At 41.9% G+C, this 25148-nt stretch overlaps 1 protein-coding gene across 1 annotated transcript; it reads left to right on the plus strand.

The window, feature by feature from the left end:
* Nucleotides 1-5221: 5221 nt before the first annotated feature.
* Nucleotides 5222-24669, plus strand: ticam1 (TIR domain containing adaptor molecule 1). Its single transcript, XM_059991641.1, has 2 exons — nt 5222-5302; nt 21747-24669. Exon 2 carries the CDS (start codon nt 21942-21944, stop codon nt 24036-24038), a length of 2097 nt encoding a protein of 698 aa, XP_059847624.1. The 5' UTR covers nt 5222-5302; nt 21747-21941; the 3' UTR covers nt 24039-24669.
* Nucleotides 24670-25148: the final 479 nt, after the last annotated feature.

Genomic DNA, 25148 nt, shown 5'->3' on the forward strand with positions numbered 1-25148 from the left:
AGAGGGCATATAAGGAAGAATGCTTTCACTCAAAGAGTGGTTAGAATTTGGATTGTACTGTCTGCATGGGTGGAGAAGGCAGAAATTTTCACGATACTTAAGTACTGAGACGAGCACTTGAATTGCCAAAGCACAGAAGGTGTCAGATCAAGTGCTGATAAATAGGGCAATACAGATGTGTACTTGACAGTGAACATGGACAAGTACTTGCTTCAGTGGTGTATGACTCTATGACTATAGATTGATAGTTTTGGATGTTTAAGCAATCAACAAATATGTAATTAGAGCAAGTAAGTTTTGCTGACCAAGAGTTCAGCCATAAACTTATTGAATAGTAAAGCCGGCAGAGACAGAGGGACAGAGTGGTGGTTTCTGCTTCTGTTTCCTGTGTACTCAGATATTAATGTTGCAACTGCATCAGTTAATGAGAGATGGATTTAATATCAAGTTCCATGTTTTTCTGATCTTTAAATATACAGAGTTGAAAATTATTTCATTTTTATAATTACATCTGACTAAATGATATAATGACAATGTGTAAGGTTATTTTAGATCAGAAATAAATATATTATGTTTTGACATTTGTACAACCTACCTATGAAGAGTAATTGAAGATTAAGAGAGATTTTTATGAAAAAGCTTCATATAATCCTAATGTATATCTTATGGCTCATTACACTATTCTTTCATGAAGTTATAAAAGCTTTTAAAGCCAGCAAGCTGTCATACTGTGATGGCTTATGTCAAGTGATATGACATCATCTCATTTAAATATTTCCATGGAAGGCTGGTGTACGGCATGTCTAACAACAGTCATTAGCCAGACTATGTTTGTGGATTCCTCTGGCCATTAGAGGCTAAAACGATGGGGACAAGTACAAAAGTGCTGTGCCTTTACAATGAGAGTCAATTTATAGAGGTCAGATGCTGCAAAGGAAAGACCAGATATAAAATATAAATTAAATAAGTAGTGCAAAAAGAGAACAAAGAAAAATAAAGTGAGGCAGTGTGTACATGGGTTCACTGTCTATTCAAATCTGACGATTGAGGGGAAGGAGCTGGTCCTAAAATGTTGAGTGTGTGTCTTCAGGCTCCTGTACCTCTTCCTTGATGATAGCAATGAGAAGGGGGGTTATGAATGATGGATGCAGCCTTCCTGAGGCATCGTCCTTTGAAGATGTCCTCAGTGTTGGGGAGGCTAGTGCCCACGACGAGCAGGCTGGGCCTGGTACTTTCTACAGCTTTTTCTGATCCTGTGCCCGTCCATACCAGGCAATGGAGCAAGCAGTTAGAATGCTCACCAAAGTACATCTGCAGAAATTTGCAAGTGTCATTGGTGACATATAAGGTCTCCTCCAACTCCTAATGCCATGCCTTCTTAGTAATGGCATCAATATGTTGGGCCCAGGATAGAACTTCAGAGATGTTGGCACACAGGACCATGAAACTGCTCACCCTTTCTACTGCTAATCCCTTAATGAGGACAGGTGTGCGTTCCCTCGACTTCCCCTTCTTGAAGTCCACAATCAATTCCTTGGTCCGACTAATGTTGAGTGCAATGTTGTTGCAACAGGACTCAACCAGCTGATCCACCTCACTCCTGTACACCTTATCACCATCTGAAATTCTACCAACATAGTTGTAGCATCAGCAAATCTATAAATGGCATTTGAGCTGTGCCTAGCCACACAGTCATGGGTGTATGGAGTAGAGCAGTGGGCTAAGCATGCATCCTTGAGGTGTGCCAGTGTTGATTGACGGTGAGGAGATGTTATTTCTGATCTGCATTGACTGTGGTCTCCTGATGAGGAACTAAAAAATCTAGTACAGAGGTCCAGGTTTTAGGAAAAATTTTGTCCTTACACAGAGGTCAATCAACAGCTAGTAGGCATATGGAGTTAAGCTCGGGAACAGATTCACTCCAGAAACAACCTGATGCTCTATTGATTGCTGGTGCTTTTCAACTGAAATAGTTTCACAATATGGTGACAAACACATACAGGTGCAAGCCTTTCTTTAAAAGCTTTATACACATTTTTAAAGTGTTTTTCACAACTTCAAAGTGCCAATAGGTGTTACAGTAGGAAATCTTGCCTGTCAATTTAAAGATTACCTTTATTTGTCAAATATACATTGAAGCATATAGCCTCCTGAACCAGAGTGGATAACTGCAATTACCACTACTTGTTGAACTGAACCTATGTCCTACAGACCCACTGGTAAGTACTCTTTACAACTCATGTCATCATTATTATATTTTATTTGCACTTTGTCCTCTTTTGCCCATTGGTTGCTTGTCAGTCTTTGTTTATTTTAAGTTTTTCACAAATTCTATTGTATTTCTTTTCCTTTAAATGCCTACAAGAAAATGGATCTTAAGATAGTATATGGTATCATGTATGTACTTTGATAATAAATTTACTTTGAAATTTGGCCTTCAAACAACCAGTTTATACTTCCACTTGCTTAGCATGTGACGCTTTCAGTCTCTACCATCTACAGAATGGACGCTGCAATTTCCTGAGCATCTCGGTAAACCAGAAAGGCAATGGTAATGTAAGTTACAATTTTTAATCATTCTTTAGACTAAATATTAAACTATTTATCTAACTTTGTAATGGAAGTATCCTCATAACACAGACCTCAGTAGTTCCACATTCTCAAAACATGTAATGATTGGCATTGCCAATAACACATCAGCACATCCTTAAAATGGAAATACTTCCTCTCATTATACTCAGCAGTGTCAATGACTGTTTGAGTACTGTGCATGAGGCTTACTTACTGTGGTCAACTAACAAAAGTAGATTTGCCATTGCATACCAGTCAACAGACAGCAAAGGTGGCCTCTGTTCGGTCTTTGACATTTTTTTTGCAAAAGACATCAGTAACCATTAGGGAGGGTGATTATTCCTCTCAGGAAGAACATAATAAACATTTCTCCATAGTTTTACTCTCTTTCCTCTCTTAATGGTAAGTGTTGCACAGAGGTTCTGAAATTACTCCACCGAAATCTTCATTTTATGTGGTGAAGTCGTTTGAAGTCACAGGGTGAAGTCCAACCAATCATTAGCGTCCACTACCACGAAGCTTACCAAATCTTACCCACCGTATCCGACAACTTTAGGTGAGATTTGTTTTACCAATTCCTCCATAATTTCATCCTCTTTCCTCTTTGTCTCCTCGCTCTGGTTAGTGAATCAAGAGAGGTATTGCAGCAAACACAGCTGTATTTACTCTCTGTGTTACAGGAACGTGAAGAGTAATTTGAACAGAATATTGAACCAGTGACCCACAATTAACCTCATCTGAATTTCACTTCCATGAAGTCATCTTGGAGTGTCCCATCAATAATGATTAGGGTTATCTGTGTGGTTTTTTTTAATCTAGAAGAGAAAAAGCAGACAGTCAGCACTATAAATACATTTGGCAAGGGATACTGAAGAAATCCAGAGAACTAGACAGATGAACATCAATTACAATTCCTGCAAAAGAAGAAAATGGGGAGAAAATTTTTTTGGAAAATTTCACTATGAGTAGTGAGCAAAAACCCAGAGCCAAGGTCTTCTACTCACAGGGGCGGCTGGAAAGAGAAAGGGATAATCCAACAGATGTATTTTATAATGTTTTTCAGAATCAGGTTTACTATCAGCGGCATGTGACGTGAAATTTGTTAACTAGCAGCAGTTCAATGCAATACATAATCTAGCAGAGGGAAAAATAATAAATAAAATAAAACATAATAATAAATAAACAATAAATCAATTATGTATGTTGAATAGATTTTAAAAAGTGCAAAAACAGAAATACTGCGTATTCAAAAAAGTGAGGTAGTGTCCATTTAGGAATCGGATGGCAGAGGGGAAGAAGTGGTTTCTGAATCGCTGAGTGTGTGCCTTCAGGCTTCTGTACCTCCTATCCCTATCTGATGGTAACAGTAAGAAAAGGGCATGCCCTGGGTGCTGAATATCCTTAATAGTGCATGCCACCTTTCTGAGACAACGCTCCCTAAAGACGTCTTGGGTACTTTGTAGGCTAGTACCCAAGATGCAGCTGACTAGATTTACAATCGTCTGCAACAGCTTTTGGTCCTGTGCAATAGCCCCGCCATACCAGACAGTGATGCAGCCTGTCAGAATGCTCTCCATGACATAACTATTTAAGTTTTTGAGTGTATTTGTTGACATGCCAAATCTCTTCAAACTCCTAATGAAGTGTAGCCATTGTCTTGCCTCCTTCATAACTACATCGATATGTTGTGACCAGGTTAGGTCCTCAGAGATCTTGGCACCCAGGAACTTGAAGGTGCACACTCCATAAGATACAGATTAAAGAATAAAGTCACAATATACTGATTTAAACTCAGAGTATTCCAACTAATAGGCAAATAACAGATAGAAAACGACTTGTTTCACAAGTGTGCCAAATGTCAAGGAGATATTCAGTGGGGCAATAGGCATACAGAGGCATCCTGTAAGAACCAGTACTGCAACTTTTGTTCTCTGCTCTTATTAATGATTTAGACTCAGCAATCTAAAACAATTTCTGCACTGGTGTGGATAGTCACTGCAATGAAAACGGAAAAATAGTGATAAAATCACAGATGGAAATAGTTTTTGCAAAGTTATTTCTTCACAGAGAGAATATGTGGCACACATATCTAGTGAGAAAAATCTGGAGGTCAAAGTTAGTTACAGATCACCAGACACTTGAACAAGTGTGGATAATTTCACTCTCCAGAACTCTGAATAGACTCGAATTTAGGTTCTCAGTAATGTTTGTTTATTTTTAAAATTTTGTTTTGCATATTTTCGCACAATTGTTGTTTTCCTGCAAGAAAACGAACTTCAAGGTTGTATATGGTGATATATGTGAACTTTGATAATAAATTTACTTTCGCACGGAGGCACAAGAGAGTGCGAATGCAGGTTTCTGCATTTACTGCGTCTGTGATCATTTCTGATTTTCGCGAAAAGCAGCATAGAAACGTAATCGTTTTAAAAACTAAGTAAATTGAATACTTTCTGTCAAGATAAAATTTCCAGATAGTGCGAACTGTCGCCAGTACTTCTTGAAACAGAGATTGCCGCAAAAACAAAGGAGGTCCAGGGTTGCGACCCACACTTGGTTCGGACAGGGTGCCCCCCAGCACCAAACGAGCAAAGGGGCTTCGCTGACGTTCTCTCCTGCTATTGGCTGTTTCCTCGCTCGTAGCGACGTTCCCTTTTAAAGAGTTTCCGGGTTCGGGATGACTTCAACTTTGGTCGGATTCTGCAGTAAACGCGAACAAATAAGCTGAGAGGTAAGAACAGTAGTTAAAAAAAAAGTGGTTGCGTAGCTAAAGTCCTCCAAGAAAGTTCACTCGCTGATAGTTTTGTTAATCGGCCATCAATTGTTCAGACTGTGATGGAGCTACATTGGCACTGGGCATAAAGCGGGCGAAAAGTTTCTTGACTAAGAGACTAGGCACCCTCAGGCGAGCCACTCACCTCTTGATACTTGAAATGACACGTATTAGAAAAAGATCTGGTGACAAAATTCACTTGTTCAGACTCAAGAGTTAACGGGGTGTCCGGGGGAAAAGATAAAGATAGCTAAATGTTGCAGTGAATTTTGTTGAAATACAGTGACAGAGCAGTTGTGAGGATAGTAGACTAAGATTATGAAGGTGTTTAAAGTGATGTTTAACAGTGAGCTTGGATGGATCATTGCTTGGTGCACCAGGAATACACAGGGATTGGACAAGAAAGTTAAAACATTGCAGATGCTGGAAATATGAAACAAACACAGGAAATGCAGGAAAGACAGTATCAAACAGCACCCATGGGAGGAGATTTTAGTTAATGTTTCAATCAAGGCACCTGCTTGTGATGGCAGGACCTAAGCCAGAAATGTTACTTGCCTGGTCTGATGGGTGTTACCAGCATATTCTGCTGTTGACTGTGACTTTGATTGTTGGCAGAATTTCAGTTGGTGACGAAAGGAGCGAGATATATCAGCTAGTTGAGTGGTGTCACGTTAACGGCCTTGCACTCAATGTCAGCAAAACCAAAAAACCTCAGAAAGGGTATGACAAGGGAACACAAACCAGTACTCATAGAGGGATCAGAAATGGAGAGAGTGAGCAGTTTCAAGTTCCTGGGTGTCTATATCATTGAGGACCTAACCTGGTCCCAGCATATTGATATAACTATAAAGTAGGCAAGACAGCGACTATACTTCATTTAGAGTTTGAAGAGATTTGGTTTGTCAACTGAAATACTCGAAAACTTTTACAAGTGTACTATGGAGAGCATTCTGACTGGTTGCATCACCATCTGGAATTGGGAAGTGGGGAGGGTGAGACTACTGCACCACTAAAGTAAGTTGCAGGAACTTTAAAATTAGCTCCATCATGGGTATTAGCCTTCGCAGAATCAAACAGCTTCAAAGAGTGGTGCCTTAGGAAGTTGGCATCCATTATTAAGCATAATGCCCTCTTCTCATTGCTGCCATCGATAAAGGAGGTACAGAAGCCTGAAGGCTCACTCTCAGCAATTCAGGAACAGCATCTTCCTCGCTGACATCCGATTTCCAAATGGATATTGAACCCATAAACATTACCTCACTACCTTTTGTTATTTCTGGGGTTTTTTTTGCACTACTTACTGTATTTTAACTTAACTCTTACATACAGGTATTTGATATACATATCTGTTTTTTTCTCTATATCTATGTATCATGTATTTCATTGTACTACTGCCATAAAGTTAACAAATTTCATGACATATGCCAGTGATATTAAACCTGATTCAGATTGGGCATGTGGATGACTGTAAATCTCTGAGGGAAGTACAAGGTTCCAGCACCTCATGTTGGAAAGGGGGTGAATGGACAAGTGTTTCAATGAAACATGAAAATGACAAAAGGAGCAGAAGTTATGGAAGTAATAGTATAGAGAGATGAAGGAAGATCTGTTAGGTTCAGTGTTAATGTCTTTTCAGTGGAGAAAGCTGCTGTTTAGTTTCTGGCGCAAAGAAATGAAGAGCCGTCGGCAATCCTATCGTCTGCTTTTTCCCAGAATCTTTCAAGCTTGTTTTTCATGTCAATTTTGTGAATCGTTCACTCCACCATTCTTTGATGCAGTATGTTGATAGTAATCTGCTGTGTCTCTATTTAAAATACCTCTTTATCTCACTTTCTTCTTTTGGGTAATATCTTAAAACCGCGTCCTTTGCTTACTGAGTTTCCTGAGGCAGTAGGAGTTTCTCCATGTATGTTCTGTCAAAATCCCTCACAATTTTAAAGGTTAGAAATGGCAGGAAATGATGCAGCAAGTTCACAAGTGACTGAAAGGTGTAGATAGGGTTGCAGTTCCAGAAGCACTGGGTGTTGCATCTAACTAAGACATAACTGACTAAATATGTGGTGAGTGACTCACCTCCTGATACTTGTAATCTTCCCACAATCTCTAGGTAGAGGTCTGGTGTGTGACAGAATATAACCAGCCTGAATGAGTGGAGCTGCCACAACATTCAAGAGGCTTGGTACCATCCAAAACAAACAGCTTACTTGATTGGTGTCCTATCCAACATTCATGGTAATGTGTTATGAGTGCACTATATATCATCTGAGAAATGCCAGACCCACTCCGACAACATATCCCAAACCTGCAACTTCTAACGCCAAGGTCAGTCAGTAGACCCAAAGGAATACCTTTTCAAGCCGTTTGTTCTCTAAGTTGTGAGTTGGATATAAATCAACACTCCCTCATGAGTACTGGGTCCACCTCCTGGAATCCTTCTCCAAATAGCACAGTGGGAATACCTTCATCAAAAGGATTGCTGTTGTTCACGAAGACAGAATATCACCATCTCCTCAAGGGCTGCAGGGATGGGGAAATAAATGGTGATCACATCCCATTAATGATTTAAAAACCACCTTAGATGCAAACTGTGTAGCTATTAATGGAGAGAGGAGATCTTCAAAGGAAGTAGGAGTGGGAATAAGCAACATCCAGGTCATTTTGCAGTCTTTGATGCTTTGAGAAATTTCTGTAAAGTTTATTGACAGTGATTTGTAGAGACAGAGGTCAAGAAAGTGAAGACAAAAGAGAATGCAGACGATTGGATCTGGAGTAATTACCGATCTGCTGGTAGAGTTCAGTGGGTCAACCTGCTGAGTTCCTTCAGCAGATTGTTTGTTGCTTCAGAAATGGAAGAGTGAGAAGTAGACTATATGAGGAGAGGGTTGTGTGTTAAATGAACAGCAAGTGATAAATACATTGAGGTCAAATGAGGAGTATTTCAAAGGTTTTAGTATTAGATTGAGATTAATTCATTTATCACATGTACATGGAAACCTCCAGTGAAATGCCCCATTTGTGTTCACAACCAAGAAAACCTAAGGATGTGTTGGGAGTACCTCATGAGTGTTGCTACACAACCCAGTACCACAAAGAGTAGAGTGCAAAAGTCTGAGGCACCTGAGATTTTTTATATGGTTTCCAATGGTATGGCCTCCATCAGAGCCCTCATCTCACTCAACATCATCTGGGATTACCTGGAGAGACAGAAGCAAGCAAGACAGCCAGAGTCTTCAGAAGAACTGTGGCAAGTTCTCCATGATGCTCGGAACAACTTACTAGCTGATTTTCTTATAAAACTGCATGACAGTCTACCTAAGAGGATTGATGCAGTTTTAAAGGCAAAGAGTGATCACACCATATATGAATTTGGTTTAGTTTTTTTTTACTGTTTACAGTTCTTTATAGTGATTTTTTTCATATTCAGAAACTTCTGGTTTCATTATTTTTGAAAGCATTTTCATTAGGCACATCAATAAAAAAGTAATTGTTTATATGCGCCTAAGACTTATGCATAGTACCGTAGCATACCCGCAGAACAACAAAAACAACAGGACATTAGCAGAGCAAGCTCCTTTCCTCCCTCTGTCCATTGCACCCACCCACCCGCTCACACACAGCTAACCTCCAGTTGCTGGCCCAGACTCATAGACATTGGGCCTCCAACTTCCATAAATGCCAACCATTGGACTTTGACATCTAGACTTGCCGACTTTGGTCTTTGACCTTCGGTATTGATCCCAGGACTCACCAGCCATGGGACTTGGTCTCCAGACCGCACGTGGACCTCTAATCTCGGGACTCTTTGATCTGGGGATTCATTGGCCCTCATGTCTACTGCCTGCATGGACCTCTAATCCTGGAGCTTGCTGATCTGGGGGGACTTGCTGACACGGAGGCCACCACCCCTCTTCTGCCTTGGTTATTGATCATGGGGATTATCTACTCTGACCATTGGCTCCTGCTCCTGACTTCTAACTCCCTGAGCTGCCCCTAAAAAGCAGCTAACTCTGAGGCACAGCCTTGATGGACATTGCTGCTCTGTGCCATCTTGACCAGATGGTTCTAGGATTTCAATGCAAATGAGTAGGATTAAAAGAAATTATTGAAGAAAAGAATGTGCTTAGTGACTCAGGATAAATTTAGGAACTTTTGGAGTTACTAGTCCCTAAAGATCATTTCAAAGAAAATCTCCCAATATAATTTTAAGAAGTCTACAAAATAATATTTTCATTTTACTTGTGTGTGTATCTATCAGTACTTTTAAGTGTTGATTTAAATATACAAGTTAGAGATAAATAGGTTTTTGAAAAATCAGGTCTATAGGGAGTTGCACAGAAGAGGAATCCTGGCTAGCATAATTAGCCATGTTCATACTGAAAGGCGGGGTAGGTTTGAAAGCTTGCTAATCTCCTGCTCCTATTTTTCTTCTGTTCTTGTGGAATTTTCTTTAGAAGCCACATGCAGCAGTAATGTGGTTTCAAACCTCACAGGTGGACAGGTCCAACTCAAGAAACAAACACATTAGCTTCATCAGCTGCTCATGAGCTATGTGCGACTGCACTAATTGAAAGGACAGCACTGCGGAATTGACTGTTTCAGAACAAGTTAGAATAGCCAAGCAGCAAATGGAAGTACTTTTCTTTGTGAAATGTAGGGAAAACTGGGGCAGCTGTTACTATCCCCTTCTAAAGTCATTTGGCTCAAAGCTGTGAATTCTTAATCCAGTGATACAGATTCATGATGTCAAACTGATGATGTCACATCATCAGCCTTTAACACTCTTCCATTCTCTTTAGGTTTACATTTTCCTGCCTACTCACGGTACATTAAAAAGTAAATTAAGCTCAGTAAATCTGTACAACTGTCTTGCCTTGCCCTGTTCAATCTTGGAAGTAGCTTGTTTAAATAAAGATCACAAACGAGAAAATCTGCAGATGCTGGAAATCCGAGCAACGTACACAAAATGCTGGAGAAACTCAGCCGGCCAGGCAGCATCAATGAAAAAAGCACGTTTCAGCCCAAAATGTTGACTGTGCTGTTTTCCATAGATGCTGCCTGGCCGGCTGAGTTCCTCCAGCATTTTGTGTGTGTTGTTTAAATAAAGAACACACTTGTGTATCGTGTTTCAGTGTAACCAACCAAAAGCCGCATTGCTTGTAAGCCAGTGTAGTTAGGGTGTCGATACAGTCATAAATAATGGGGCTTGGGTATATTTGAGAGAAGCGGGGTTTATTTTTTGTTTGTTGGAGCATGTTGAGCTTCATACAGAGTTCATGGCGAGGATGGAGAATGTGATTATCAGGGACTAAGGAAGTATTTATGTTTAACAGTCACATCCTTGCATTGTTGATGTTCCCATGTTGCCTGACAAAATCAGCTTCCATTGCCTTGATTGGAAAGTGCTTGCTTGGTTGATTTTGTTTTAGCCGGTGTGACTTCATCAAGGTGTGGCACCAAGTGGTGTGCAGCATTCTTACCCAAACCCAGTAACTTTAGTACAAATCAAATCTTTGATCCATTGCTGCTGTTAACCTGTTTTATTGCATCTTCGGCCCAGGAAAGAAGTCTGCTAGAATATCTTTCTTCTTGGATTCTCTCAGGCAATCAAAGACAGATCCTTCACAGTTCATCCAACAAGAAGGAACAAATATAGGTTAAGACTGTTTTTAAACCAACAAAGCAAAAAGATTGCTTTAACTTTCCCTGGAGAGTAAACGTCATACAGCTACAAAGAGTATTTATTCTGCTTTAGTGCACCACAGTTTAGGTTATTGAGAGATCCTGATAAATGAATCTTCCTTTCAGATAGAATTACACAGAATGAATGTTCAAAGGATATCGATTGTCCCTTAAGCATGGCAAGAGTTACTGTGAAATAAAGGACTTTTATCATCCAACATCAAGGAAGTTCACTTTGATTCTCTGAAAACCACATGCCTCTAGTGCCGATTATGAAACGATAGCATTTGATTTGCTCAATTCTCAGGTTGTCCTTTAAAATCAAATCAAAGTGTTTATATTTATGATTTCAAGATACTATTAAACTTAGAGAAATAGGAACCATGCCAAATATACCAAAAAAACCAGGCTGATTAGACCAATACCAATTGTGATGGGATCACTTCAACCTTGTTCCATGTAGTTTGTTTAGGCTTGGGCTTCTATTTCTGGGAGGTATGCAATGAAGTGGAGCGAGAGCAGATTCATACCACAGGTGTTGGATGATACATCATGGAGAAGTTGTCCTTTGAAGCAAGAGCCAGCACATTGCTGAGAGTGTGAGTGGTAGTTCCTCTCCAGAACAACCCTTGGAGTGGGTACAATCAGTGACATGCCACTTACCCCGCAGACAGTTGGATCAATTAAACAGCAGCCCTTCCGTCTTTCATAGGCACGTGAGAAAGAACATTTCTCAGACTGCTGAGTACTTCCACACTTCCAGCATTCCCTGTTTTTACTTCAGATTTCCGGAATTATTTAGTGTAACTTGTTGACTGATAATTTGGTGATGCTGAAGTCTATGTGGAAGGATTGGCTGGAGTTGTTGTCGACCAAAGGTGGAGGGTTACCTGATGCAGTCCATTAGTTGTATGAAGGAAGCTGATGGAGTTGTTATAGACACCACATTCCCACTCAAAGCAACGTCCAAACTGAGAATCAAGAGCAGCCAATTAATGGACATGGGCACAGTGATGTGTCTTTTGTCCCAGTGACCATTGATCATCAGAGTGCACAAGGTGGTTGTCCATCGTGTCCGACGATGACGGGAAACCTGTGCGGGAGAGTGGAAAAGTCATTGCACTGGGGCAATTCCATTCTCTCAACCTTGGAGGTCCAGGTCCAGTGGTTTGAACAAGCGTCACAAACCGGCATCTTTCTTGATTGCAATGGATGGCCATGATGTCTTCTGTGGCTTGTCATGCCCGTGAAGCGTTGCTGAGCTGCCTTCCCGGCCATTGGATCTCACTGTAGATCTCATCTGCCCAGTCCGCCGGAGCTGACTTTTTGTGATAGGACGGTCTTGTTCCTATCTCGCCGGGGTATGAGGCCGCTGGCCACGCTCACCTAGTTTAGCCCCCTTGTTGAAGCTGTATACCAGGGTGAGGCCACTACTTGGAGCCGCAGGTGAGAGCTGAAGGTCTGATGGGGACCAAAGGAGAGTGAGCTGGCCCAGACTGGGTACAACAAGCCCCTTCACGAGAGGTAGTGCCCCTCCCTGGACACCCCATCCACCCTTATCAATTTATACATGAATTCCGTTTTTTTAAATCTCCCCCACCAGGGGCAATTTACAGTGGCCTAATAGCTTATCAAGCTGCACATCTTTGGGATGTGGGAGGAATCTGGAGGAAACCCAGGTGGTTGTGAGAACAGACAGCACCTGAAACCAGGACTGAACCCGGGTCTCTAGCATTGTGAGGCCTGCTAATTACCAATCAATCCAAGCAGAAATTCAGGAGAAAGTTCAGTCTGGTGGCAAGTGAGTAGAATGTGGAACTGGCTGCGATATGGAGAAGTTGAGACAGGCTGCATCAGTTTCAGTGGAAGCGAGACAGGAAGGGAACCTAACAGTCAACACCAGTCCACCTCAGGGACGTGTGCTTAGCCCACTGCTCTGCTCTCTCTACACGCATGACTGTGTGACTAAGCAGAGCTGAAATGCCACTTATAAATTCACAGATGAAGCTATTGTAGTGATGGCGACGATGAGGAGTGCAGGAGTGAAATAGATCGGCTGGCTGAGTGGTGTTGCAACAACAATCTCACATTCAACGTAAGTGAGGATTTGGTTGTGGACGTCAATTAGAGGAAGTTGGGTGGACACACGCCAGTCTGCATTGCGGTGTCAGTAGTGTGAAGGGTCAGCAGCTTTATGTTCCAGGGAGACAACATCTCCAAGGATCTGTCCTGGGGCCCAACACATTGATGCAGTCACAAAGAAGGCATGCCAGTGCCTCTTATATCATTATGAGTTTGTAGAGGTTCTGTATGTCACCAAAGAGTCTTGCAAACTTCTAGTAAGTACGGTAAAGAGCATTCTGACTGGTTACGACACAGTTCGGACCCAATGGAATCAATGAGGGATGCTCAACAGCTGCAGCAAGGCTTGAATGCTATCACCTCCGACGAAGTAAACCCAAGCGACGTATGTGACAACAAGGTTTCGCTCCCAGATGAGCTCAATCTCTTTTATGCTCAACAAAACATAAACTCCCACAGTCCCGGACAGCCCTGTGATTTTAGTCTCTGAGGCGGACGTGAGAGCATCTGTCAGGTGGGCGAACCTACAGAAAGCACCTGGCCCAGTCAAGTTACCGGGCCAAGAACTGAAGACCTGTGCCGATCAACAGGCTGAAGTGTTCACTGATATCTTTAACCACCCACTTCAGCAGTCTGGGGTACCCATCTGCTTCAAGCAGGTTTCAATAATACTGGTGCCCAAGAAGAAGGGATAACCTACCTCAAAGATTATTGTCCAGTAGCACTTACATCCACTGTGATGAAGTGCTTTGAGGTGTTAGGGGTGAAAGTGAACTCCTATCTAAGGAATGACCTGGATTGTTTCCAGTTTGCCTACCATCACATGTCAACAGCAGATACTATCTCATTGGCTCTGCACTCAGCCCTGGAACACATGGATAATAATGATGGTTACATCAGGATGCTCTTCATTTTCTACAGCTCTGCATTCAGTACTATCATCCCCTCAAAACTAATCAATGAACTCCAAGACTTAGGCATCAATGCCTCTTTGTTCAACTGGATTCTCAATTTCCTCACTTGTGGACCCCAGTTCAGATTGGTAACAATACCTCCTCCACAATCTCCATTAGCATAGGTGCTCCACAAGGCTGTGTGCTTGGCCCCCGCTCTACTCATTTTATATGTCTGTGAGACTTATCACAGCTCTATTGCCATTTTTAAGTTTGCTGACAACGCCACTGAGTGATGCCACAACAGCAACCGCTCTCTCAATGTCAGCAAGATTTAGGAGATGATTATTGACTTCAGGAGGAGGAAACTGGAAAAACAAAAGTGCCTTTAAAAGAAAGCATGGCAGCGCTTCTACATTCTTAGAAGTTCGTGAAGATTCAGCATGTAACCTAAAACTTAGTCAAACTTCTGTGCATGTACAGTATATTGACTTGTTGCATCACAGCCTGGTATGAAAACACTGATGCTCCGGAACAGAAAATCCTCCAAAATTTAGTAGATACAGACTAGTTCATCACGGGTAAGGTTCGCCCCACCATTGAGCATATATACAAGGAGCAGTGTCACAGGAAAGCAGCATCTGTCATCAATGGCCCTCCCCCTCCACCATCCAGGCCACACTCGCTTTTCGCTGCTGCCATCAAGAAGGAGATACAGGAGCCTTCGGATCCACATCACCAGGTTTAGGAACAGTTATCAACTATCAGGCTCTTGAACCAGAGAGTATAACTTCACTCAAGTTTACTCACATCAACACCAAACACTTCCCACAACCTATGGAATCATTTTCAAGGTGTCTACATCTTATGTTCTCAATATCTAATGCTTATTTATCTATTATTATTATTTCTTTAAATATTTGCACAGTTTGTTGTCCTTTGCTTGTGTTGTTCGTCCATCTTGTTTGCAGTTTTAATTCTATTGTGTTTATTTGTATCTACTGCGAATGTCCACAAGAAATGAATCTCACCTGGTCACATATGTACTTTGATAATAAATTTACTTTGAACTTTGGCCTGGTATGGAAGTTCCAATGCGCAGGATTGCAATTTGTAGCAGAAGGTTATTTCAGCCAGTCCATCACGGGCACAGCCCTCTCCATCATCAAGGTTATCCTCAAGAGTCTCAAAATGGCGGATCCAACATTAAGCATCCTCATTCTCTGAAGAATGCCCTTTCCTTTTTACTAAGTCAGACTGGGGGTATAGGAACACACACAAAATGCTGGAGGAACTCAGCAAGCCAGCCAGCATCTATGGAAAAGAGTAAATAGTCGATGTCTTGGGTCAAGGGTCTTGGCCCAAAATGCAACTGTTTCCATAGATGCTGTCTGGCTGCTGAGATCGTCCAGAATTTTGTGTGGTTGCTTTAGATTTCCAGCATCTGTAGATTTTCGCAAGGAGGTATAGGAGCCTGAAGACCCACACTCAATGATTCAGGAGCAGCTTCTTCCCCTCTGCTATCAGATTTCTGAATGGTCCATGATCTCATTATTCTTTATTTGCACTGTGTACTTATTTTGTAATTTATAATACTTTTATGCCTGCCACGGAACAGCAAATTTTCATCATATAAAGTGATGACAATAAATCTGACTGTGAAAAGTTTAGAAGTTCAAAGTACATATATGTCACCATTAACAAACCTGAGATTCATTTTCTTGTGGGCATACTCAACAAATCCAGATAATGCTAATCATAACAGAATCACTGAAAGACTGAACCAACTTGGGTGCTTAACCAGTGTGCAGAATGCACACTGTACAAGTACAAAAAGAAAGAGATAACAGTAACAAACAAATAAACAATAAATATTGAGATCAACAGTCCTTCAGAGAGTCCTTTTGCTATAGGAACATTTCAATGATAGGACAAGTGAAGTTAGTCCCTTTGTTTCAAGAGCCTGATGGTTGAGGGGTAGTTACTGTTCCTGAACATGGTGGTGTGAGGCCTGAGGCTCTTGTACCACCTTCCTGATGGCAGCAATGAAAAGAGAGCATGACCTGGTGAGGGGATCTTTCCTGCAAAGGCATTTCATGCAAATGTGCTCAGTGGTGGGGAGGGCTTTTCCCGTGATGGACTGGGAGGTATCAGATGAATTGTGATGGATTCCTCTTAAACACAGACACTGCTAGTTTGCAAACATGAGGAAATCTGCAGATGCTGGCAATCTGAAGCAACACATACAAAATGCTGGAAGAACTCGGGCAGCATCTATGGAAAAGAGTAAACAGTCAATGTTTCAGGCACAGATGATCTGTTTCTGCTCTGTAAGTTCTTTGTAAAGCTTTGATCGGATCAGATGGAGAATGAAATGGTGATGATTTTGGTCTGCCATAAACTGCATCTTCACCACAATTCCTTTGCTACTCTTCTGTTTCTGCCTTCACATTGCTGTTTGTTCTGATGCTTTGTCCCAGAGGTCTTGGTGGGTAATTTTGGACCGCAATTGTGTACAGAGAGTAGAAATGTGAAATACACAGAGGCCCCATCAACATTATGTCTCTACTTGCTTTCTTCTCCAGCAATTCAAAACAAACCACCCTACCGTGCTCATCTGCCAGCTCTCTATTTGTTTGTTTTGATAACTTGTTCATTTTTCTCTTGAAAAATGCTTTCTCAACTAATTCCAGTGGAAAAGCATCAGATGCTTCAATAGGCCAGTTTAAATTAAACTCTCTCTTCACTCTCTGTGACAAGTTTAAATTAATAACTTGACACTGATTGCCCAGATAAAGGATTTATTTTCCCTGCTCACTCAATTAAAACTTTAAAAAAAACAATGGATTTGATTAAGTCCAAATTAGAGAAGGAAACAACTTCATTTTTCATTGCCAACTTTATGAATGCTGGTTAGGTACGCACTTTACAACCAATTAATTATTCTGTGTTTGCCATGGTATAAAGGTTGCAAATAAGTTAAATGTTTCATATAGAGCAAGATCCAATAGGCAACCACAGGTAAATGACCGCATGATGTATTTCAGTGATGTTAAGGGATAAATGTTGGCCAGGACTTTGCAACTGTAAGCAGAGAGAAAATCCTTCTGGTCCAGTGGAAAGAGGTTCCAGAATTCTTCCGTCATGGTGTTATATTGTGTATTGAGGTCATGAATATATACTGGAAAAGCTGTAAGGTTATACCATTCTTCAATTTTGAATTTCCAAATCATTGAAGAACTATTAAGCAACTTATTATTAAGGGACAGTTAGAAACATGAGGACTTAGGAGCAGGAGCCTCTCTTCCTTCTTGAAGAGTGGAGGGACATTTACAATTTTCTATTCCTCTGGAATTGTTCCAGAATCTAGTGTTTCTTGAAAGATCATTACCATCGCCTCCACAATCTCTTCAGCCACCTCTTTCAGAATCCTGGCTGTAGTCCATCTCGTCCAGGTGACTCATCTACCTTCAGACTTTTCAGCTTCTCAGGACCCTTTCTCCTTAGTAATTGCAGCTACACTCTCATCTGCCCCTTTACACTCGAATTCCAGTCCACAATGAAAATTGATGCAAAATACTTATTATCTTAATATATCATTTCTTTTTTCCCAATTCCTACCACACCAATGTCATTTTCCAGCCATCAGATATCTACACTCACCTCTATTTTACTCTTTATATATCTTAAAAATCTATTGATATCCTCTTTAATATTATTGGCTAGCTTACCTTAATATTTCATCTTTTCTCTCATTGATTTTTAGGTCTTCTGTTGGATTTTAAAACCTTTCGAATCCTCTAACTTAGAGCTATTTTTGCTGTGCTTTATGCCATCTCTTTTCAGTCCATCAGTTTCAGATGATTTATCTACCTCCAGACCTTTCAGCTCCCCAAGCACCTTATTAATAATAGCGACTACACTGACTTCTGCCTCCTGACTCTCAAATTTCTGGCTTGATGTTGGTGTTTTCCGCAGTGAAGACTGAGACTCAGTTCACCCACCAATTCTTCGTTCCCCATTATTACCCCTTCCAGTGTCATTTTCCAGTAATCCAATATCCACTTTCCATAAGACATAGGGGCAGAATTAGGCCATTTGGCCCATCAAGTCTGCTTTGCCACTCGATCATGGCTGTCTTTTTTTTCCCTTCTCAAGCCCAATTCCCGGCCTTCTCCCCATAACCTTTGATGCCATCCAATCAAGAACCTGTCAATCTCTGCCTTAAATATACACAACAGAACCACCTTAGTCCTAAACTCAAAGTACACTGCAGATGCTGGAGTCAAAGCAACACGCACAACATGCTGGATGTACTCAGCAGGTCGGGCAGCATCCGTGGAAATGAGCAGTCAACGTTTTGGGCCGAGACCCTTCATCAGGACTGAAGAGAGAGGGGGCAGGGGCCCCATAAAGAAGGTGGGGGGAGGGTAGGAAGGAGAAAGCTGGTAGGTGCCAGGTGAAAAACCAGTAAGAGGAAAGATCAAGCGGTAGGGGAGGGGGAGCAGGGAGGAGATAGGCAAGAGAGGTGAAGAACGAAAGTAAGGAGAAAGCACTATGGGAAGTAGAAGGAAGCAGAATCATGAGAGAGGTGATAGGCAGCTGGAGGAGGAGGCAGAATGAAACTGGAATGGGGGAAGGGAATTACTGGAAGTTGGAGAATTCGATGTTCATACCAAGGGGCTGGAGACTACCCAGACGGTATATGAGGTGTTGCTCCTCCAACCTGACTTTGGCCTCATCATGGCAGTAGAGGAGGCCATGGATAGACATATCTGAATGGGAATGTGAAACAGATTTGAAGTAGGCAGCAACCGGGAGGTCCTGTCTATTGTGACGGACGGAGCGTAGGTGCTCGACGAAGCGGTCCCCCAATCTGTGTCGGGTCTCGCCGGGAGCACCGGATGCAATAGGTGACCCCAACAGACTCACAAGTGAAGTATTGCCTCACCTGGAAGGACTGCTGGGGGCCCTGAATGGTGGTAAGAGAGGAGGTGTAGGGACAAGTGTAGCACTTACGCTTGCAGGGATAAGTGCCAGATGGGAGATCTGTGGGGAGGGACGTGTGGACCAGGGAGTGGCGGACGGAACAATCCCTGCAGAAAGCGGAGAGGATTAGAGAGGGAAAGATGTGTTTAGTGGTGGGGTCCTATTGAAGGTGGTGGAAGTTGTGGAGGATAATGTGCTGGATCCGGAGGCTGGTGGGGTGGTAGGTGAGGACAAGGGGAACTCGGTCCCTATTCTGGTGACAGGAGGATGGGGTGTGGGCCGAAGTGTGGGAAATGGAGGAGTCCTGCTGCCCACCAGCAGTCTTTTCTATATTCAGCTGTGATCTCCTTTCAGTCACAACTCAGTGACATCCCCAGTGTCATACCTGCCAATTTCTAACTGCACTACAATATAGTTCACCTTATTTTTGCCTACTGCATGAATTCAAATTTAACACCTTCTGTCCTGTGTTCACCACCCTTTTCAATTTTGTCTCCATGTTGCCTGAAGTTAAACTCTTATCCCATTCTGAACTTTTTGACTTGTTCTTTATTTTGGAGACTTCGTAACCTCTCCTGAATTGTCCTTCCCTTTTACTTTTTCCATGCATTTCCAAGCTGTTGAACCCAGCCCAATATTTATCTACAGCCCTAGTTATGCAATTGGCCAAGACCCTCCCTGGTCCCAGCATGGTTCAAGTGTAGCCTGTCCCATTGGAACAGCTTGCACTCTACTGCTGCCAATGTCCTTCTCCCACAGCAATATTTTTATCCAGAGCTTAGTGCACATATTTTCCTGGACAATGTACAGTGGTGCAAAACATGTCTGAGAAAGGCTGTGGCTGGATGTTTGAATACTACAATGGACTTTGAGCCAATACAAACATAGGCTTCATTCAATGAGACCGTCCTGAGTTGCGACCTAACCCTCTATACTTGGCTTTGCCCTATATTATCTGATTAACCTCTGTTAACCAAATAATGTAATCATCCAATTTGATACCATTTATGGACAAGCTTTCCAAAGTTCACTGCCACTTAATGCATGAAAGATATTCTGGGTGTCACTCTCGAATGATCTGGTTCTAATTTCTTGTTCTCCTTGATTCTCAATTTCCATTCCAGCAGAAACAATTTTATCTCTATTTACCCTCTACACCCCCAAAGATGCCTAGACATTGTGTCTATAAGCTTTGACAAGAAGCAGGTGAAAGTAGAGGTGATTGTTGTACTAGATGTTGGGAAATGCTTTTCATCGCAAGACAATTTGCAATTCTTTGCCAACATGTAAGACCATTCTCTGGTTATGAATACCCAATTCATGGACACATCCTACCTTCAAATAAGCCTCCATAATATTATTCAGTTCAAAAGTCTGGTGTAGACACTTAGGTTTGTTCCTACAATTGGCATAACTTCTTTACCTGCTCTCTCCTCTTTTAGTAGTTGTTCTTTCTTAAGTCATGTTTTTTTAATACCATGCTTTACAATACCATGAATGATAGTTCCCATATCGTGTAATTCTTGTGTGTTTTCTGACTTAAGGATAAAATCAACTTATGGATGTCTGTAAAAATGGAAACTTTCTTGTTACCTTCTTGTTAACTTAGATGTGCCGCTGAAGTCTGAAGAACCCCAACGTATGAAGAACCAGAGAAATCAGAAAGCCCCAAGTGTGAATGTTAGATTCTTAACTCAGCTGACTTCATCCAGAAGTGGTTGTCGACACTGAGATAAATTTTCGTGGTCTCAATAACTGATGTTTCTTGTAACCATATGCAAACGTGGACAATGTTGTGTGAAGGGAGGATAATTCTGTTCCCCAAGGTTCTTGATGGACAACTGATACTCATTGGTTAGGCTAACAATTTGATTGTAGCTGGTCATTGGGCCCATACATTCAGGGGAACCATACCACAGTTTGAACAAATAACCTGGAAAGGTAAAGAAGCTAAACAATTAGAGGAACAAAACAGCAGAACAACGGATGAATTCAGTGGTTCATGCAGCATCTGTGGGTCAAAAAGGGTAAGATGATCTGTTGGGTTGAGACCTTCTTTATACCAGATTGGATTTGGTCCATGCAATGTGGTGTCCTCTACCTTGTTGGAACCAAGTATCGACTGTTTTGCAGAGCATCTGCTCTCTACCCACAACAGGCTTTTCAAACTTCAGTCACGTACAATTTTGACTCGTCTTCCAACTCCTTAACCGACCCATCTGTCTTGGCTTTCTCTATTGCTCTGGAGAGGCCAAACACAAATTAAAACAACAACGTCTTGTATTCTGCTTGGGTAATTTGGTATTAACCATGAATTTTCCAATTTTAGGCAACCCACTCCTCCTGTACTCTCCTCCCACTCACACTCATCCGTCCACCTAGTTTTCTTCTCCTTTCATTGCTTTGTTCACGTCTCTCCCTCCTGCCCATCCCCATACCATTTGCCCATCAGTCCCTCTGCATCAGTTTGCAGTCTCGATCTATCAGCCTCTATCTCAACCCATCTCTTACTACTATGTATAGCAATCTTTCCTCGTGCCTCTTGGTCCTGATGCAAGGTCTCAATCCAAATATCGACTTACACCTTTTTGCCTCCACAGATCCAGCCTGACCCGCTGAGTTCTTCCAGCGATCTGATTTTTGTTCCCGCAGCTGCCGTCTCTTTTTGTCCTCATGCCATGTAAACATATTTAGGACTGATCTCAAAAGTCCCATGACCAACCAAATAAACTTATCCCAGATTTATTTTTTCCCAGGTTGAAGCAATGGAATTCAGAAAACTCTCTGGGCCCTCCTGAAGAACACAGGGTGCAAGCAGGATTTGCAGGCCGGAAAACATTTAACTGTTGTTATGTGGCCAGGATGTGGCCTCCCATTTTTCACAACTTGAGTGGTGATGCCAAAATACACCAACTCATGGTGCTTCTTTTCTGTACTGAGTAGGAGAGAACATGGCAAAGCATTGTGATCCTGCCCCATCTCTTGATGACGTCTTTAACATTTTGTCCCGACTTCCAGAGGAGAGACTGCTCAGCCTGTGGTACAAGTTTAATCCTGACAACTCAAACACGTTCAAGGAGCATTGTCTCCTCTATAGCATCATTTCGTTTACCCTGAGAAAGAACGAGGAGGCTGAAAAAGCAGTGAAGTCTGTGTTAAACGAGAGATCAACAGACAAATCTGCGTTGTACATTTACAACAGGATTCAAGGTTTGGTTGATGCTCCAGATGGAGAGAAGAAACCGCCGCCGAGTGCAGATCTTTCTGCGGAAGACAGAAGTTTTCTTGCAGACCTGGCTTTGATGTTTGTCACGATTGAGGAGGAAAAGCTATGCAGCCCCTCTGTCAGGAATCGAGCGTGTCAGGCTGCTGTCAATGCTTTCAAGTCCAATAGGCAGGACTGCAGCATCGAACTTCAGGAACTTGTTGAAAAATTTAGGTCACGGTTTGGCTTTCTGGATTTTGAAGATGAGGCTGAAACTGTTGGAATATCTGCACTTAAGTCGATCCAAGAGCATAACCACAGCAAAGTAACAACTATGGCATTCAAAACTCGTCCAGTAACTATCCCGAGTCAAGCAACAGTTAATGTATACAGTACTTCAGAAATGACACTACCAAGCCATTTTGAAATTAGTGCTTCTCCAACAGCATCATTCACTACTGAGGTCCATCCAAATGATTTAGAATCATCAGTAGCAATTCCTGATCACTGTACTATCAGTTCTGGCAATATTATCACTGTGGGCTCAAATAACGTTAATATTCCATCTTCTGATAATTGTTTCAGAAAGGGGGAGGTGGCCCACAGCATTGGGGGCCAGCAACCAGATGAACAGGACCCTGTCTCACTTGGTTCAGCAGAAATTTCATCAGGAGATAAAGTGAATGAAGTGGGTCCATCTGAATGTACTGGTATAAATTGCAGTGACCAGATAGTCACTTCCAAGTTCAAAATGTCACAGGTCTGGAACAAAGGAACTGGAAATAGTACCAATTCTCAGGAAATGGCCAAATCAAAGCCAAACGTCCAGTCCAGCGTTTCTGATAAACCTCGTCCTTCTGGAGAGCCTTCCGAGGCAATGGCGGAGAGCTTCAAGGACGCATTCTACCCTTTCGTTATCTTGCATGTCCCGGAGGATGCTGAAATTGCGGAACATGTGCGGGATAGACTGGAATCTTTGGGGGTAAAAGGCACAACAATTGACGATATCTCTGTCCCAGGACAGTCCCAAATAAAGTGCATTGAAGATGCAGTTAACAACTCTGCCTTCACAATCCTTCTGCTCACCAAGAATTTCAATACACAGTGGGCTGACTATGAGACCAATGTTACTCTAATGGATTCGATCAATAACGAACACAAGTACAACACAGTTGTTCCACTGCTACCGAAGAGGAACCCATTACCACAAGACAAGATTCCTTTCGCACTTAGTGCCACTGTAAGTTTGAAAGAGAATTCTAGGCACTTTGAAAAGCAGGTGAAAAAGATTTTTGCAAAAGAAGCACTTGACAGTCACAGAAGAGGCTGGCTTCAGCGACAAAAACAAAAGGAGATTAAATCAAAAACCAATCAAATTAAAAAAGACATCCAGGTGGCCCAGGACACACTATCAAATCAAGTGAAATATATGAATTTGTACAGTCAACTGCTTGAAATGCGGAAAAATTGTCAGTTAGTCGCGCCAATATCTCAACCCCAACCAGGGATTATTCAAGATCAACCCTTATTAAATCTGCCTCTGTACCCCAACATCCCAACACCACCACCTTTCTTTAATCCCATCTCATCAATGTCACAGATCCAGCCCTGCAGCAACCCAACTATACCATCACCCTATCTGTCTTCCACCCCTAGCAATAGCGAAAGAGGTCAGAATGTAAGTCTGGATACTGCAGGTCAAGGTACAAACATCATCCAGATTCACCATGCAAGAAACATCCAGATAGGAGACTGCAACCAGATGACAGTAACAGAATGCACAGCGTTCAGCGAAAACAGTGACGAGGAGGAAGAGGATGGTAACCACAGCAGACATGTTTAAGTCTTACTTTTGTTAAAGACATTTTCTTCAAATAATGTACAAAAGTATAGGTTTCCTTTATTCATGGTGAATGATATACAGGACACCGAAATATTTTCTTTTGCCTGAAGTTTGTATTACTTTTCTTCCACAGAATGCCAAACCATTCCAGATCTGTGTTTTATATCTGTTGCACAGATAAAGCCCCAAGTCACAGTGAGCCTTTGGCAGAAATGCCACAGTTTGCCTCAGCTGAAGAGGGGCAGAAGCAGACCCTGCTCCTGAATGTCGCCCAGTGACTCTTGTCCATCAGGGAAGACTGAAACGTGGCAGGCAGCAATGCCAGGCAGGAAACATCTTCGTTGGTGTAAAGCTGCTTCTTTCTGTAGTCAGATGCTCATTATTTAAGCTCACATGAGCTTAATGGTATTTGCTTTAAACCAAGCAACAATAACAGATGCACAGAAGGACAGGGTAAAGTGAAGTTATATTTTAAGATTTTCATTTTAAGATGTAATCTGTACTTATTTTTGATTTGGTTCCAAAGGAATTCTAGCAAATAAAAATAGATAATAGGTGCAGAAGTAAAATGAATCCGTGTTCTTTATTACTCATTGACCTGTATCTTAGGCGACAAATTTCTTAAGTTAACACACTCCATGACACATGCCAGTGATAATAAAACTGATTTTGATTCTGATTCTGAAATCTGCCTTTTGCACTTTAACACGGTTGATATTCTGTACTCACTACAATCTCAAATGGAAGGAAAATGAGAGAAAGAGGTTCAGTGTGATCAGGGAAGAGAGGGCATAAACTGGGGCACAAGTAGGTGACAATAAGAGATTTTTGGGAGAAGAATGAATGGGGATTGAACCGGGGTACAGATAGTTTTGAGGTTCTGTACACTGACTCCCACAGCCCAGCAGATTATACTTGTTCTCATTTATTTATTATTATAACCCCGCCCCATCCCCAACCACCTTCCACTTCTCCTAGGCTCTCCATTTGTGGGATGCCTTCCATTCAGAAAATAAATCTTTTCAAAAAAAGAAAAGGTCGTTTTTAATTATCCTCTTACCCACCAGCCCTCGCTCCATTCCTTCCCCCATCTTCCCAGTCTAGAATCAA

The sequence above is a fragment of the Hypanus sabinus genome, chromosome 16 (assembly GCF_030144855.1).
Source record: "Hypanus sabinus isolate sHypSab1 chromosome 16, sHypSab1.hap1, whole genome shotgun sequence".
NCBI lineage: Eukaryota > Metazoa > Chordata > Chondrichthyes > Myliobatiformes > Dasyatidae > Hypanus > Hypanus sabinus.

Coding starts and splice junctions, on each gene's coding strand:
- ticam1 (XM_059991641.1), top strand. CDS start 21,942: ATGGCAAAGCATTGTGATCCTGCCCCATCTCTTGATGACGTCTTTAAC.